Consider the following 16,950-nt stretch of genomic DNA (forward strand, 5'->3'; position numbering starts at 1 on the left):
AATACTGATGATACGAGACAAACAAAACACAATATTTTTCTTAAAGTGCATAGTCAAAGTGCTGGCAGAGGTTGTGTGTGTGTATGTGTGTGTTGGTGTGTAAATGAATGATTGCTTGGTTTTTGCTTGCGTATTGATTGCTTGAATCTCTCATTTAATTACTCACAATACCAGGCTCTGGGAAAATCCTCTCAAGGATAAATATGGATTCAAATGCATGTAACAGACATACCTGGTCTGGCATCAGCCACAAGCCAAGTTCATACAAAGGACATGCAGAGTTTTAGACCAGTACTTTCTCACTCTTTCCACCATAAAATGATTAAATCTAATTTAGCTAATTTGGCAAATGCTTTTATCCAAGTGAAGGACATCAGTAAGCTTCAGTGCATCATCAAACATCAGTGTAAATAGTAAGTATGACATCTGTTTAAGTAAGTTAGTGCTAGTTAAACTTGTTAAGATAGGACTGATTGGAAACGGAGGCGAAGGGCCGGCTTTTAGTAGATATACACACGGGTCAAATGGTCAGCTCCAGAGAATCCACAAACACACACTAGTGTCTGGACAATTACTGTGCACCAGTTGTCTGTCAGTGATTGTCTAGAACTTAATTTAGTTTTCATATTAAAAATGATAACACTAAAACATGACCTTAAGTTATTCATACAGAGACCTGGGAAATATATTATATGAAGATAACTCATTAATTTACAGTCTGTTCATTATAGAGTAATTCTGCAGTCATTTTGTGGTAATTCCCAAGAAATAACAGTCACATAGGCTGTTAATTATGTAGTAATTTTGTGGTGATGTAAAATTATTGCCAAGAAATAAGAGGCAATGAGGGTCAGAGTGCCAGGGACACAGTCCACTGTCACTGCCTTCTTCTTTCAGGTGTATTAAAGCACAGTATACACTCATTCCTTTTTCTACACTTATCCATCTCTGTCGAAGACACTAGCAATGATGTGTAAACATTAGGAATGTGTTTGTTCCTTCTCTTCTCTCTAAAGCTCTGAACATTTACTCACTAAACTTTACCCTTGAAGGACTATTATGGGAAATATCAGATTCACTTGGCTAACCTTGAGTAGCATGGTTGATATGAGCTTGCATATGACAGGAGTCACCTTGAGAATTATACTATTCTGCTGCTTGCTTTGTTTCCTATAAAAGCACATAATTAAAAGGTTTCCTCTCACTGACGTGGATTACGGCTGAATAAAATGTTGGAAGTTCATAATTTATATGCTTTCCAAGAGCGGCAGAACTGACATATCCCTCTAAACATCCCTTTAAAACCCACAGTCCACTGTACAAGGACAATATTCCCATGGAGAGGCCTCACAAAAAGGCTATGTGAGTGCGATCATGCAAGCAGAGCTGGAATTAAATATATATATATATATATATATACTGTTTGTTGCCCTCATTCATTAGGCTTATATAATTATGTTGGAAAAAAATAAATGTGTAACTGTGCCACAACCCTCAGCACCATTACTTAGCCCACTCATAGTAAAATCTTAGGTCCCAAGTTGGACTGTACAAGCATGAGAAACCTCACTGCTAGGACACAGCAGTACAAGTCATTATCACATTCAGCGAGCATCCATAAATAAGTAAGAGAACTGAGTGAATCAACTCCCTTTACAAGACATTTTGCTCTGAATTTCACATCTGCAGCAATGGTAAGCTAAAAATAAGCAGCTATGAATCACCATTACAATCAAAACAAACAATCCAACAAATTAAAGTACAAGCGGCTTAACACAGGTTTACTAAGACAAGTTGAGGAGAAATGGCTTAAGATGAATTTCCCTGCTCATCTGAGAAATGTAGCTGTTTTTTGTGAGAAGGTACAACCAGGACAGGCTCTCTCAAAGTCTTATGTTTCTATTGAGGACTATGATGGATAAAAGGGGGGCATTTCACCATGCATGGGAAAACATAATTAAGCTTGTGCAGAAGCTGGATCTTCAGTTAGGAAAAAGAGTCCCAGTGGTAGCAGCAAATAAGCCATGCTGCAGCTGAGGTGTTATTGTGATGTCCACTTAAAATCACAGCCACTCACTAAGCTTTGATGTACCTGTCTGAAGCATTACTGATAAATACAGTCACAGACCCATGTTGACTCGAGAATGAAATCCCATAAAATCAGTTCCACATTTGACTTGATACATAATACATAAGTTTGTATTTATGGCACACACACACACACACACACACACACACACACACACACACACACACACACACGCACACGCACACGCACTTGCACACGCACACATTAATATGCCATGAAGGCCAGTGAAGTCGCAGCCTGCACTGTACTGCGTAAGGTGATTCTACCAATTAGCACATCTCCCACCTAGAGACGAGTAAACAACGCAGTGAAATCTCCTGGCGTGGTGTTTGTTTATTAGGGGAAAAAAATGCTTTACAGACTCTATGTCTCATTTTGGAGCACGGTGTGAGAGCAGCGAGGAGCCTCGTCCTCCTCCTTCCTCCCTCCTCCCCCCTCCGCCCTGCTGCCTGCATCCAGCGCAGTCTGATTTCAGCACCATGGACAGAGTCTGATGGGGAAGTCGAAGTGGACGCGGGCTGCATTAAGTTGAAAATGACGAGTGCTGGGTGGTTTTAGTGGCTGTTCAGTGTTCACACAGCCTAACATGCACTTATCCTGTTGTCGGCTATATCCCATCCCACCACTGATCAACCGGTGCACGCCGATCGCAGGAAAGCACTGTGCAGCAGATGTACCTAGTGTTCCTTAGTTGGCTGTATCATCTGTGGTTTCATAAAATCAACTTTAATTGTAACTGGAGGCCGACCCTGTGTGCGTGCTGGAGGGCGAACAGGTTCCAAATCATATTTTAAGTAAATTAACACCCTGCCAGAAGGTTGTTTAAAAAAAAAAAAAAAAAAAAGTATGGTGTAAAAGCGTTGAAGTGGCGTTTTCTTCAGCCTATTTGATTTCCTCGCATGTTCTGCAGTCGACCGGTAAAACCCCTCAGAGATGGACAGACCGCATCTCTCACTGGGACAACCGTGAAGCATCCCTTTCGCTTTGCCATCTGGAAAAATGAAACTGTGCTCTCCACCGTGTAACTACGCGATCCCAGACCGTCTGTCAGTTTTACCGACCTGCTACCGGCAGGCGAGATAAAACCACTGTGAATGGGATACGGCTATCACACAAATGTACACAGAATGTATCCTGCTCCAGGCTACCGTGGTTTTCTTTTTTTATTGTCTTAAGTTGCAACACCTCATTATTTCGGGCATATGTCATTCAGTGCAGCTGTGAACGATCGCGCTTTTTTTTTTTTCTTGGTTCACCTTTTTTGTTGTTGTTTTTTTCTCCTTTCCTCTCCGCGGCCAGATGTTTGTGATCATGAGGTCGTGACGTAGAAATGATTTTAGCGGGTCCCTAGGGCGCCATCAGCGTCCCGCAGCTGTAGGCGGCCTGAGGTTTCCCCTCTACTCTCCTGGCTGTCAGCTGGCCCGCCGTGCTGCCGCTGCCTTGGTGGGACAGACAGATGAGATTCAGGTTTGGCAGCGGAGCGAGTGGCCGCGATGCGTCAGGATGGATTGGGTTTGTAATGCAATTAGGCGCAGGCGGAACGTCTCTATCTGTCTCTCATTCTCACTTCAGACAGCATCACCGCTCAAAGCACAACACACCAGGAGTCTTCCTTTTCCACTTTAAAGCGTCGCTCGTTTTGCGCACGTGCATTTACCTTAAACGCAAATGATGTGAGGGAGTGGTGACGGATTAAAAACATGAACACAGTTAGGTTAAGGACTGCACTGTGAACGCGGAGGGGCACCCTGACCACGAAATAGTGCGCGCAAAGACTTCCGCGCACACACACGCGGATCTTTGGGAAAAAAAAAAAAAAAGCTTCTCACTTGTCCCCAGACTGAGCCTTATCAATTGACTTCAGCTGAATTCGGTGTTACAGCAAGTTAAAGACAAGGAGGAGAAAAGTGGGAGATGGAGAGGAGGGGACCGTCTCACTGAGAGAGAGAGAGAGAGAGAGAGGAAAAGGGGGTGTGTGGGAATGAGAGAGAGAGAGACGGGGCGCGCATGTCCAGTTCCTCCATGCAGACTGTTCTCCAGCTCTCCAATCATTCTAGCGAGTTTCCCCACTCTTTCCCTCTCTCTCTTTCTCTCTCCCCGTCTTTACATGTGCACCGGACGCACAGCTCTCTCCTGAGCGGACACTGCAGGGGGAAGAAACGAACGAACCCACCATGGAATAGGAATACTGCTGGACACACCGGGGGGAAAAACTCTCATCTTCTCATCTTTATTCCCCTTTTTTCTGACGCCTTTTATTCCCCCACTCTCTCTATCTCTCTTTCGCATCACCCCCCCTCTCTCTCTATCTCTCTCTCCCTCTCTCTCGATGTCTCTCAACAGTTTCTGAAGGGATTGAAGGAAAGGAAAAAAATGAGGATTATTATTTTTTCTTGGCACTTTCTCGGGGTGTATTCCGCCCTTTGGGGGCTGGCGACGGGGGCTTTCCCCAGCTCAGTGCAGATAGGTGAGTTGGAAGGGTTGCTGATTTTACGCACGGACACTCAGATCTGCACACTACACTAAATATTAGTGGGTTTTCTTTAGCGGACACCAGTCTCCGAGAAAAAGAGGAGGGGGTTGCACCGGGACCCTTCAGACACCAAAACACACACAAAAAATCAGTGTCGGACACAAGAAATCCATGCAGAGATAATGGAACAGCAGAACACACAACTCTAGAAACATGTTCCCTCTGGTGCATTTTTTCCCTCTTGTTTTCTTTTTTTAATTCAAGACATTTTGCATGTCTGTTGTGACTCATATGGTTTCTAAATGCACACTAACTCTTTCACTCACTCTGTCCTTTCCCTGTATTTGCGTGTATTTTAAAGGCTGTTCTGGGCTCATGAATGTTTCAGCAAGCTTTGTTCCCTTCTAGTCTTCTTCACTGTTTAGACACTGCAGCAGTCTCTCTCTCCCTCTCTCTCTCCTCTCTCTTTCTCTCTCCCTCTCCCTCTCCCACCCCCTCTATCACCCCCCTCCCACCCCACCCCGTCTGCCCTTTTCCAGTTACCCTCCTTGTGTCAGTGCGGGAGAAGCCTGTCTGTCAACCTTCCTTATAAGTTAACAAAATCCAGATCATCATTGGTTTGCTCAGAGCATATTGACCACACATGAATGAATCTCTCTCTCTCTCTCTCTCTCTCTCTCTCTCTCTGTCTCTCTCTCTCTCTCACACACACACACACTTGTGCAGGCATGTGTGTGATAATGAATGCACTGCATCACTCCTTGTGGGGGGCAGCTGGGAGGTCCTATAATGAAATTCAGCTCCTTGACTCTGTCTCGCTACAGCTGCCAATAAACTTAATACGCTAAATATCTTCTACTTGGCACACACACACACACACACACACACACATTTCCACTGTTTTTTTCAAACGTGCATGTGCAAATGTAGAGTGTGGACATGTAATCATAAACATGCCCTCATGCTGTTCACACTGCAAATATGCATCCTCACACATGTACAACATGCCTGTGCACACTTTTACATGGACCGCCTTGTGTGTGTCCACACACTCAACATGAATGTATGCACAAAAGCATATGTGCTTGTGCAGAAAAACACACATCCACACTTTTCCTCTCGCCCACTGACCGTCCTCCTTAAACACTGAGGATATACATACTTGATCATTCACTCAGCTCTCCAGCAGTTCACTTGAGGAGTCATTTGCATATCTCTGCATTGCACACAAGTGTAATATCACTGGGGGCACAAACTGTTTCTTTTTGTCTATGTGTGTGTCTAGGAGAGAGAGAGGGAGAGAACGACAGAGACTGACAGATGAAAATGTTTGTGAAATTTATTCAGGAAACCGGTGCAATACAGTGTCATATTGGGACATTGGCCTGTCTGTGAATGTGTATGTGCTAAGGTGCAATTCTACCTTAAAACAAGACAGCCACCATTGTACATCAACTTTGTGACCATAGTTGTGTTAATTAAACTTAATCAGATAATAGAAAGGATAAACATACGCGTTGCATTTGTCTCATACGTGCACAAGATGTGTGTGTTTAGTGTTTGGCTTTGGAGAGTGGTGTACATTGTTGCAAAGTGATGCTTCAGAGGGACACAGGGAAAAAAAGTTAAAGTTTAACATGAATGACACACATGCAGAGACACGGAGTGACATGTTATTTAGTTGTGACTGCTCTGTTTAATATGTTCTGCCCCAAACTCCTCCCTTGTCATCTTCTCTCTCTCTCTCTCTCTCTCTCTCTCTCTCTCTCTCTCTCTCTCTCTCTCTCTCTCTCTCTCTCTCTGTGGGGGCTTCACAGTGTTCCAGTGTAATTCAGCTTTATCTGAGTCTTACCCAGTTAACCATGGGCCACACCAGTTCATTTAAGTCCAACACCTTGTATGAAGTAATGCAGAAGTTTGGTATTTTGTGGAGACACAGTGGTCAGTTACATGCAGGTGTCAAGCTTTTTTCTGTGAATCTTCGCTCTCTATACACTGATCACAGATCTGTTGCAGTTCTTCTATCCTCTCAGACTGGCCATGTCCACCTACAACACTCTGAATCATATTACACATGCATGTTGCCAGTTGTCTTTCATTTATAATATAAGTATTTATAAGTGTTTTATTTATTTATATATCCAGTCTAGTTGTGTCAGTGCTGCACCTGTGTGATTAAGCAGACATCACCAAGCTTTTCTCACATAGAGATCTTTAGAAACCAGATCTCTGTCTTTCTCAAATTTCTTTCATGCTCCTTAACTCTCCTTCTAACCCTGTCTTCACTATTTCTTATTATCTCTTGTCTCTCTTCATTCTCACTCTGTCAGGTGCACCATATTGAGGTATACTCTCATGTTTAAAGGCCAACTGACATTTAGCACTAACCTCCCTCTACCTTTCTTTTTATGGCCCATGTGCCTCCTTTATTTAGCTGACACTTTTTGATCTGGTCTCCCTCCCGCCCGTTTTTCTTTTATATCCTTTCTTACTCATTATCTCTTTGACTGCCTTCCTGTCAGCTCAGTTGTTTCTTGTCTCTCCTCCTCTCTCTCTCTCTCTCTCTCTCTCTCTCTCTCTCTCTCTCTCTCTCTCTTTCTTTCTGTCTTTCTACAGTTTCATCAATGAAATACACACATTCGTAATTGTCTGCAGTCATGTTTATGTGTGTGTGTGTGTGTGTGTGTGTGTGTGTGTGGGAGAGAGCGAGGACCTGCTGAAAGACAAATTACCTTTTGTAACAAAGCTAATGAAGATCTTGGCTTTCTTCTTTTCCTCCCCTCCTCTGTTTTCTCTGCACTCCTCCCCTATCTATCTTTCTCTCCCCACATTACTCTACCTCTACCCGTCTCTCTCTCTCTCTCTCTCTCTCTCTCTCTCTCTCTCTCACCACACACCCATCCGACCCCGCTCCGCCCTACAATAACTCACTTCCTTTCCTCTCCATCATGTTCCTCTCCTCCTTGCCCTCTCTCTTTGTCCTTCTCTCTAGGCGGGTTGTTCATTAGGAATACTGATCAGGAGTATACAGCGTTTCGACTAGCTATCTTCCTTCACAACACCAGCCCTAATGCTACGGAAGCTCCCTTTAACCTGGTTCCGCATGTCGACAACATAGAGACCGCCAACAGCTTTGCCGTTACCAATGCATGTAAGTAAGCAAACACATGCAAGTATCTTTTTCCTCTTTCTTCCTCTCTATCTTTGACTGACTTTCTCCCTCCATGTTTGTTTTTCATCTTCTCACTCCTCACCACACTCTTGGATAAAGTGGTTTAATTAGCAACTCAAGTTATTTAAAGGATCAGATTGCAACCTCATTATCTTTGTCACGCACGATACAGGAGCTGAGTTTTATGTGGTGGACTATGGTTGGAAAGTGGCTTTTCTGCAGTGGCTGCTGAACAAATTGTCCCTTTGAAATGTTGATTTGTGGGTACTGGGCAATGTCACTGGGTAGTTTTGCCAACAATTATGGCCAGTGCTGCTTCGCAATCATACTTTTGCTCGTCCATATGTTATCCACATCTATTCCCACTTAGCATTATCCGCTCCATCTGCAAAAAAAATATATCATCCATCACAAAATATTGCAGGTTGTTACAACTGTAAAATTAGACGTGGAACATTTGCAGACAGTGGTGAAAATGGGTCCTTTGTGTTCAGAACGGGAGGGTAGGTACTAGGGAGGGGTGGGGGTAGGTACTTGTGTTCTCTAATGGGATGGCTATGAGCTATGAGAGTTGAGATCTACGTAATCCTTCATGTGGCCTTTCCACCTGGAAGCCTGTGACCAAGACATGGTGATGCTTTTATTGGCAAGTAGGTGTTAACAAGGCTTAACAGTTTAGAACCACTGACCCTAGCCACAGGTGTTAGTGTGTGCGTGTGTGTGTTAAATATGAAATTATATTTTGCCATACTTTTACTTTTATAATGTCATTAAAACCAATATGAATTTGTTTAAAGAGCAGTTAGGAAAAGTCAGCCATCAGACTGAGTTTGAGCATGTCTCTGCAATACAGTATTTTATGCACTGGTCTGTTTTGTGTTAGATCAGGAAAGAATAAGAGAAATCAAACATCCCATGCTGGAGTATTTCTTTTTTGAGTTTGTGCTTATTTGATGTGCTCACTTTTCCATATGAGCACACAGCTGGCTGGTGGAAGGGATAACTTTATTCCTTCAGAGTGTCTGGTGTCTTTAGGTGCCACTTGGCAAAGTTTGGTTGGAATGAGTGCGATGTACTGACAGTTATCTGAGTGATCTCGTTGCCATAACAAAGAGGAATGTTTAGCAACAATCACTGCAATTTTTTTTTTAACCTCTCGGGCCTGTAAGCTGTCCAAACTTCTTGCTTCCGATGGCTTTTTTATTTTTTATCTGTGACTCACTGACTTTGCTTTGAGTGACACTGAGTTAAAGCTGTGCAAATGTAAATGCCTTGTTGTATCTCTGTGTGCGTTCTTGTGTGTGTTTATGATTGAGATGGCAACAAACTCTACGGGATACCTTTTGTGTAAGTCTCTTGCTCATCTGCCTCCTGGGGAGAGAAGTGAGTGCTGTAATGTCATTGCATGAGAGGGCTCCAAGGTTCAGTTGTTGCTCTTAATAGGTTTTTGAGTAAGTTGATGTTTTTTCACTTTCATTAAAAAAAAAAAATGAAACATTGCAGTCATGGACCTGAGCAGTGTGGGGTAGTTAGGATGATTAAAGAAGTTCTGTGGTTCCTTTGCTGCAAAATGATCATGGTGCTTGGTGTTTTTCATCACTGTAAGCTGACAAAAAACCTTTTGTGCTGTCCTTGCAAGCTGGTTTTTCTTCAAGGGCATCCCATCATATCGTACCCTCTTGTTAAATCAGTCCTATGGTGTATCCATCTTATTTTAGGGAAATTTTCAATAGATTGTAGTGGAATGTTTTACCTCCTTATCTCATTAAACTTTAACAAATTGACCACTGGGGCTGTTGACTGCAGTGTGAACTAAATCAATACAGTATAATACAACAATACAGTGCTTCTCCTTATGGTATTATGTCAATGTGTTTAACAAGATTCTTTAAATATCTCCAGGTTGTGAACAAACGCTGACTCAACCTGTCCTGTTGTCAAATAAACAAGGCCACTGAACAGGGCAAAGAAATGGTTGTGGGACGATGAGCTTCACAATCTGAAAGGTTTTCATCAGCAGGCAGTAGCTGTACATTGTTTTATGCATGAGTAAAATGAATTTAGACATCTTCTATCCCCAGAAGGCATTATTATAGGATTTAACTGCAGCCAAATGCAAGTCACATAGAGTCATAAATCAAACTGTGTAATGTAATTTCCAAGTTTGTTGTTTCCTACCCCCTGTATTGTCACCCCACATGAATGAACAGACAACCTACAATGATTGGAAAATTAATAGTCCATCTGCCTCCTCCCACCAACAAATACCATCACATGCTGCATCTATTTCTGATCACCGTTAAACTGCGTGAGTGGGAATAGGAGCACTCTGAATTCACATCAGGTGCCCTTATTATGATGTGAGGGGAGGGGTATGAATTGTACTGGTGTTGAGGAAATAGGTGTTCTGCCAGGAAAGCTTTGGCACAATCATTTCTGAGAGTTTAAAAAAATCCAGCAGATGTTTTAAAGTCTGCATGAATCCCAGCTGACTGAGATCTGTTACAGCGCGTTGCCAGAAACCAGGGTCGGACTGGAAAAGAAATTGCCCCAGACCGAGAATTATCCACTTTGACTGGGGTGTGGCCATGCTCATATCCTGAATTAGGGGCACATAGAGGGTCTGTAAAGAGACTGGCACTTCTACACCTCCTCCCCAATGATGCTACGGTCCGGGAATTGTCTTATTGCCAGTCTAACCCTGTCAGAAAACTTTCTGTCTACCGTAGTACAACTCTCATTTCTATTTCTACCACAATATATCCACCGATGATCAGTGGCTTAGATATAATAAAATCGCACTGTGGAATGTACCAGACATCTACAGTGTTTCCATTTGACAGAATGGTGCAGCCATAAAAAAAAAGCATGGGGTCTGGGTTTTTAAGATTTCTGCAAGTGTAAACATCGCGTATAGCTTCAGTGAAGAGTTGAAACAACATGATACAGAATTTATATGTGACACTGTCAGATAGTGAGAAATAAGAGGATTTTTCTAATCTTCTTAAGGGAAAATAAACCTTGGAAAGGGTATGTTAAAGGATAAGACCAACAATATTTTTTTTATTATTATTGTCACACAAATCACATTTAAAGACCCAAACCCAACAATGAATTGATCCCTGCTTAATATTGTCTGTTTTTCCAAAGCAAGATGGCTTCTTTCAGTGTGTGACAGACCTCAGCATTACAGTAACAAGTCTAACTGGTTAACAGACTCAAAGATCGACAAAGTTAACACAGTTCATCCCAAGGATGACACGCACGCCTGTGCTTGTTCCCTTATCACCACGCACACACTCAGCCACTGGGGTTCATTTTGAGTTAGTCCCACATGTACAGTAATGTCCCGCTGCTGCAAATACTCATCCGTGACTGAAAAGTCCTGAACAAATACACAATTTATTCCTGTTCGAGTGGAAGTTACAGTGCCCAGCTGTCTGAGGAAATAAAGTAGCCTATTTAAAAGTTAAACTGTATTTATGTAAGTTTTTATGACCCAATTTTAAAGATATATGTCTCTAGTTGAAACACATGGGCTGAGAGCTCAGAGCCACAGACAGGAGAGTGAAGTCAGCACTTACACATATAGACAACACTTCATCCGTGTGTGTGTGTGTGTGTGTGTACACTACAGTGCAGTACAGTATATATACCTGTGTATGTGTGTATTTACAGCAGTATATGTGTGTGCATATACTCAATATTTCTTATTGTATTTCACTATAAGATTTCCTTCAGGGTTTTCTGTTTCTATTCAGATATCAACTGTGCTGCTGCTTGTCTTGTCTCTTGTACCTGTTTGTCTGTTTCCATTTCCCTCTCCAGAGTTTGTCTCTGCCCACATATCATCTGTCCATCTTTTTTTCAAAGGTGTACAGACACACACACACTAACACTCACACACACTCATGGAGGCACTGAGCCATAAGAGAAGGAGTGTTTGGAGAATGAAGCTGTTCAACATGAACCATCCTCTCTCTCTCTCTTCGTCTCTCCACAGGATACATATATCCACCTCTCTCGCTTTCTCAGTACCTTTATTCTGTCCATTCCGACTTCCCGCCTGTTCCATCTCTCTCGCTCCACCTCTCTGGCTCCCACCCTCTCCCTTGTCGCCGTCATCTCCTCAGACTCTGTCTCCCTTTCCTCTGCTCCTCAGTTCTTCGTCATGTGTTGCCGTCCACCCCCTCAACCCCTCCCGCCCAGGCGTGGTGAATGGATCTCTAAATTAATCCTTGACTCTTGCTCCGGGTGGTGAGCAACGCTCCAAATTAGAATAGAGAATTCTGCTTCTGACCTTGGCCAGTTCCTTTCTATTCTAGTATTCAGGAAGCATGAATGGATCATAAAAATCCCTGGTCCCATCGGGTTTTTTTTTTTGTTGGTTTTTTTTACAATTCACAGAGGCACACAACCCATTTTCTTCTCCCAGGGTCGCACATCCATATATCCTCTACTGCTGTCAATCTCTCTTTGTTGTTTCTTGTCTGTGTCTTTTCTGGTACATAGATATGTGTATATCTGTGTAAATGTGTAGTTGTGTCTTACTATCTTGCATCTGTATATATTTATGTGTGTGTCTTTTTGATGCCTCAGTGTGCAGAGGCACTCTATTCCACTGGGCCCCACTGTACTGTGTCTCCCTTCAGCGGCCTATAGAAAATAATGCACATGAATTAGCATGACCAAAAGCTGCAGTGTGTGTGTGTGTGTGTGTGTGTGTGTGTGTGTGTTTTTTGTGTGGAATGTGCAGTCTGTCCATCCTGAGTACATGTGTGCACACCCCTGTGCGTCACAGAGGTGCATGGGCATGCATGAATGTGGCTGTGCATGTACCGTGGAAACAACCCTACAGGGACAGCATGTGATGAAGACAGACAGAAAGTGATAAGGTGAATTAGAGACGGAGGAGAAAGAAATGGAGAGGAAAGGATTTGTAACAAAGAGGTTGTTATGATTGATTTGTGGTGCCAGAGCTGAAAGACATGGTGATGTGTTGCCATGGCTGTAAATTTGATTCTTGCTATGTGCTTTAATGCATTTCATATCCAAAATATTAAAAGGATTCTATTTTATTCCGTTATATTGCATCATGACATTACAGCACTTATTCTAATGATGATGATGTGTGGTGTGGTGTGGTGGTTTTGATGGTTGATTATTGCAGTCATGCATAACCTCATTTGTCATCTAGAGTTAATATAGATTGTGCCTATAGTGAATCATTCACAAATCAATACTGTTTATGTATTATTGACTGCCACAGATTGCATTTACATGTGGACTGCGCCTGATTATCTTTGCAGCCTGATTGAGTTAAACTGTTGGAGTCAGAATCTCCTTGAGGTGTCAGTCATCTTGTCCTCTGTGTTGTTTGGAGTTGAGGACAAAATTAATTAACATGGAGCTGTGGTGGAGATTCTGAATGAGGTAAGGGTTTTTAGACCTGCACTCATGACAAGACCAAAGTTCAAATCTTATCGTTCTTCATCTTAGACTACTTACTGTATTTAGGTTAATCAAACAGTGTAATTAAATATTTATGCTTTACCTCAGTGAAAACTTGACTCCCATTATTAGATGTTCACCTTTTTTAGAGACATCTGCTGTTCTCAAACACACCTGAGGACCAGAGCCTGGGCCATAATAAATCATTTTGGATACAGTGTAGCTGGGCAGCAATCAGTGTGTAACTGAAGGTTAGATTGAATCTGTTGACTCTGCTGGGTACAATCAAGGAAATCAGTATGTCATAAAAGCAGTAGCCTATCGAAATTCTAAACATCAGCATCATCATTATACAGAGGAGGTGGGAATGGGGTCAACGCCATCATCTCTTTACTCATCACAGTTTCTCCTGTGAAGTGGAAAAACAAGGGTGGTTCCACCACCAACACACAAAACACAGAACTACTTTCAGTTCATTTCAATGTGATGACTTAACATTGGGCTTTATAATAGTGTTTTGTTGCCGTCCTCCTTGGCTGAAGGTTTAAAGCCTGCTTTACCAGCCCCCACCTTAGATAGTATACTGGTACATCATTGCAGAAAGGAGAGAAGCTAAACTATTGCAGTTAAATAAAGATTTTTAAGTGTTAGTCCTTTTTCTTGTCACGTAAACACAAGCCGTTACACATAACCTGCCCAGTAATGCCACACTTCAGCCACAAATATTGGTGGCAACCACAACACTACATGGGCCACAGTGTACAGGACAGTGGAGATATTGATGATGAAACAACATTAAAGCAGAATTAAGTGATCCGGTTGTTTTGGCTAACTTCTTGTCAGCCGATGGAGTTAGCAGTCCCCGCCCTCGTCCCTACGTCACCACATTCACGCGCATCCCTTGGCTGCACACACAGAGAGGACCGCCCCTTTATGCCGTTCTCTCTCCTCATTGGATAAAGGTTGTAGGATACAAGGAAAGTTTTCTCCTCGGCTTACAGCAGAGCAGAGTGACTGACAGACCCGTGTTTCAGACCAAACACTCTATACTATATAAGTGATTGCTGTCGGAAGATAGAACTATTTAAGACTAATGTTAACACAAATATTCCGCTTACTAAGAAAGTTGAAGAAACTCTTCAGTCTTCTCCTTTCAAACAACACACCTTCAGGAAAGCAATCTCCACCTCAGACCCTCTGTTCATTGCTGTCACTGCTCTCTATGGATGTATGAATGTAAACACAGCCTGATCACATACAATGAAAGTGTCTCATCATGTTGCGAGCCTGTGGTATGTGCAGTTGGACCCACTGGGCTCTAATTTCGTGGCACAGCGCCATGTTCTGATCTGTGCACAGTACACTACTCATCTTTGTTACAGGGGTTTAAATATAGGTTACTAAAAATGAGCGTCTTTATTAGTGGAAAAGGGGTGTGTGTGTTCTCAGTATGTCAGAGCAAATCTGGGTAACAATATCAGTAACCTCCTTCCAGACTACTTTTGCATCATCAGCCCATTGAGGTCTGTTCGTGTTACTGCGAGCTTGGACCATGCCGGACCAGAACATCAGTTTGCTCCTGGGACAAGTTTGGCCATCTAACACCGCTGTCTCCTTCTTCCATGGTGTAATGAAACTTGCACTGCGCCTCGTCCACGTCACATTTAAAGGCGAAGAGAGGAGCTCATTAGATTGGTGAAGAACGGACTCAGCTGTGTTAAACCCACTCCACGCCTTCTCTCCTCCCTCTTTGCCATTTGCGCGGTGGGAGGGACGGAGGCGGGCTTGCACCGCGCAGTGCATGAAAATTGCAAAGTGTGCCTGGACACACCCCATTGGCGTGACGCAGGCGAGGCGCAGGCGCAGCGCAGAATATTAGCCATGCTGGCTAAAGCTGCCCTTTTTACTGTCATTTGATGCAGTTGATTAATTGGGACTGTCCACGCACAATACAAAAAAAAAAAAAACCTTTCTTAAAGGGATAGTTCACCCAAAATTGAAATTTCACTCATTATCTACAGTACTCACCCTCATGTCGACTAAGAGCTGGGAGAAGTTTCAGAGTCATCCATGCCTTCTCTGAGTTACAGGGGGTCTCGGCGTAGCAGTGCATGTCCATATGACGGTTGCAAATGGATGCCAACTGTCTTCGTGACAAAAAGACACACCAAAAAACATCCAAATAACTCCATGCTGCTCGTATGTAATGTCCATCTTGTATTGAAGCCCCGAAATGCGAAATTGTCCCGAAAGCTTTTTCAAGCTTGTTTGTAGCGGAAACTCCTCTTCCCGGTTCGTCAAATTTGGACGAACCAGGGTCTGTCCTTTTCCCAGTTCGTCCAAATTTGACAAACCGGGAAGAGGAGCTTCGAGAAGCTTCCGCTACAAAACAAGCTTGAAATATAGACTTATTTAATTTTTTTCGGGACAATTTCGCATTTCGGGGCTTCAATACAAGACGGACATTACATACAAGCAGCATGGAGGTATTTGGATGTTTTTTGGTGTGTCTTTTTGTTACGAAGACAGTTGGTATCCATTTGCAACCGTTATATGGACATGCACTGCTACGCCGAGACCCCCTGTAACTCAGAGAAGCCACGGATAACTCTGAAACTTCTCCCAGCCCTTAGTCAACATGAGGGTGAGAAGATAATGAGTGAAATTTCAATTTTGTCAACATGAGGGTGAGTAGATAATGAGTGAAATTTCAATTTTGGGTGAACTATCCCTTTAAATTACAAGGTTCACAATAATGCAATAACAAATTTCAGTGGCCTTCATTTAATTCTGTCAATTTTCCAGTGTGTCTGCACAAACTGGCCAATCACATCTTGAGGCTGGTTGACATCATTGTTCACAACAGCTCTTAGTGCTGCATGCTATTTTTCAGGAATTCATTTTCAGTGTCTCTTAGCACTTGGCTGCTCATTAAAAATGCCAAGTGGGAACACACCCTTACATGTCTTTGTTCCTGCACTGACAGGAAAATAACTGCTTCTGTGGTGATTTAGGTGTTAATTGAAAGGATGTTAATGTGCTGATGACTATAAAGACACACATGTAAATACACACACACACATCAATGCACACTTTCAAGGAGTTCATCAGCACTACAGTACATGTTCACCCTATCCAGGGTGAGAGCTTTGATCAAATAGATTCCTGGAGCACCCTGCTACAACGCTTCAGCACCCACGCACACACACACAAACGCATACAATTTATTTTACAGGCCCACCCTCACTTTCTTTCTCTCTCCCTCTCTCCCCCTCTGACATGCAGGCACATTGATTTGCCGGCCTGGTCCATACGTTCCAGCTTCCTCTCATACAGCCTTTTCCAGGCTTACCTCTTTCATTAAACGGCTCAGTCATCTTGTAGATGATTTGAGACACTCAATAATAGCACTGTACCATCATCTTTACTGGTGACGTTTTGCATGGTTATATGTCTTCTTAATGGCCACACTGAGGGAAATAGAGTCAAATGATATCTGAAACCCTGGCAGGGCAAGGAGATTTACACTGCAGCAAACCTTCGTTTATTCGTGTTACTGGCACACTGGAAATGCCGGATGACTGTGACAAGGCCCTCAGTGCTTTTCTAGTTATCTGGATGCATTGTCACATGCGGGATGATAGCATGTTAATTTCAAACTTCCCATCCACAGAATGTCTTTATTGGAACATTATTTTCTCAGTCACCAGTTAGTAAAAAAGCTGTAATTTGAATGCTTTATTTCAATTTCCAATTCAGCTGTCA

At 42.8% G+C, this 16,950-nt stretch overlaps 1 protein-coding gene across 5 annotated transcripts in view; it reads left to right on the forward strand.

The window, feature by feature from the left end:
- Window positions 1-4,105: 4,105 nt before the first annotated feature.
- The window catches only part of gria4a (glutamate receptor, ionotropic, AMPA 4a), a 114,817-nt gene continuing 101,972 nt past the window's right edge, over window positions 4,106-16,950 (forward strand). The window contains exons 1-2 of one of the 5 annotated variants that reach the window (XM_085795498.1): window positions 4,106-4,556; window positions 7,555-7,713. In XM_085795498.1, coding sequence (XP_085651624.1) covers window positions 4,112-4,556; window positions 7,555-7,713 — 604 coding nt within the window. In that variant the 5' untranslated portion in view covers window positions 4,106-4,111. The remainder of the gene's footprint in view (window positions 4,557-7,554; window positions 7,714-16,950) is intronic. The other 4 variants (XM_085795499.1, XM_085795495.1, XM_085795497.1 and 1 more) reach the window with 4 other exon arrangements.

The sequence above is a fragment of the Trachurus japonicus genome, chromosome 13 (assembly GCF_045865225.1).
Source record: "Trachurus japonicus isolate A0001 chromosome 13, Traja_1.0".
NCBI classification, from domain to species: Eukaryota; Metazoa; Chordata; class Actinopteri; order Carangiformes; family Carangidae; genus Trachurus; species Trachurus japonicus.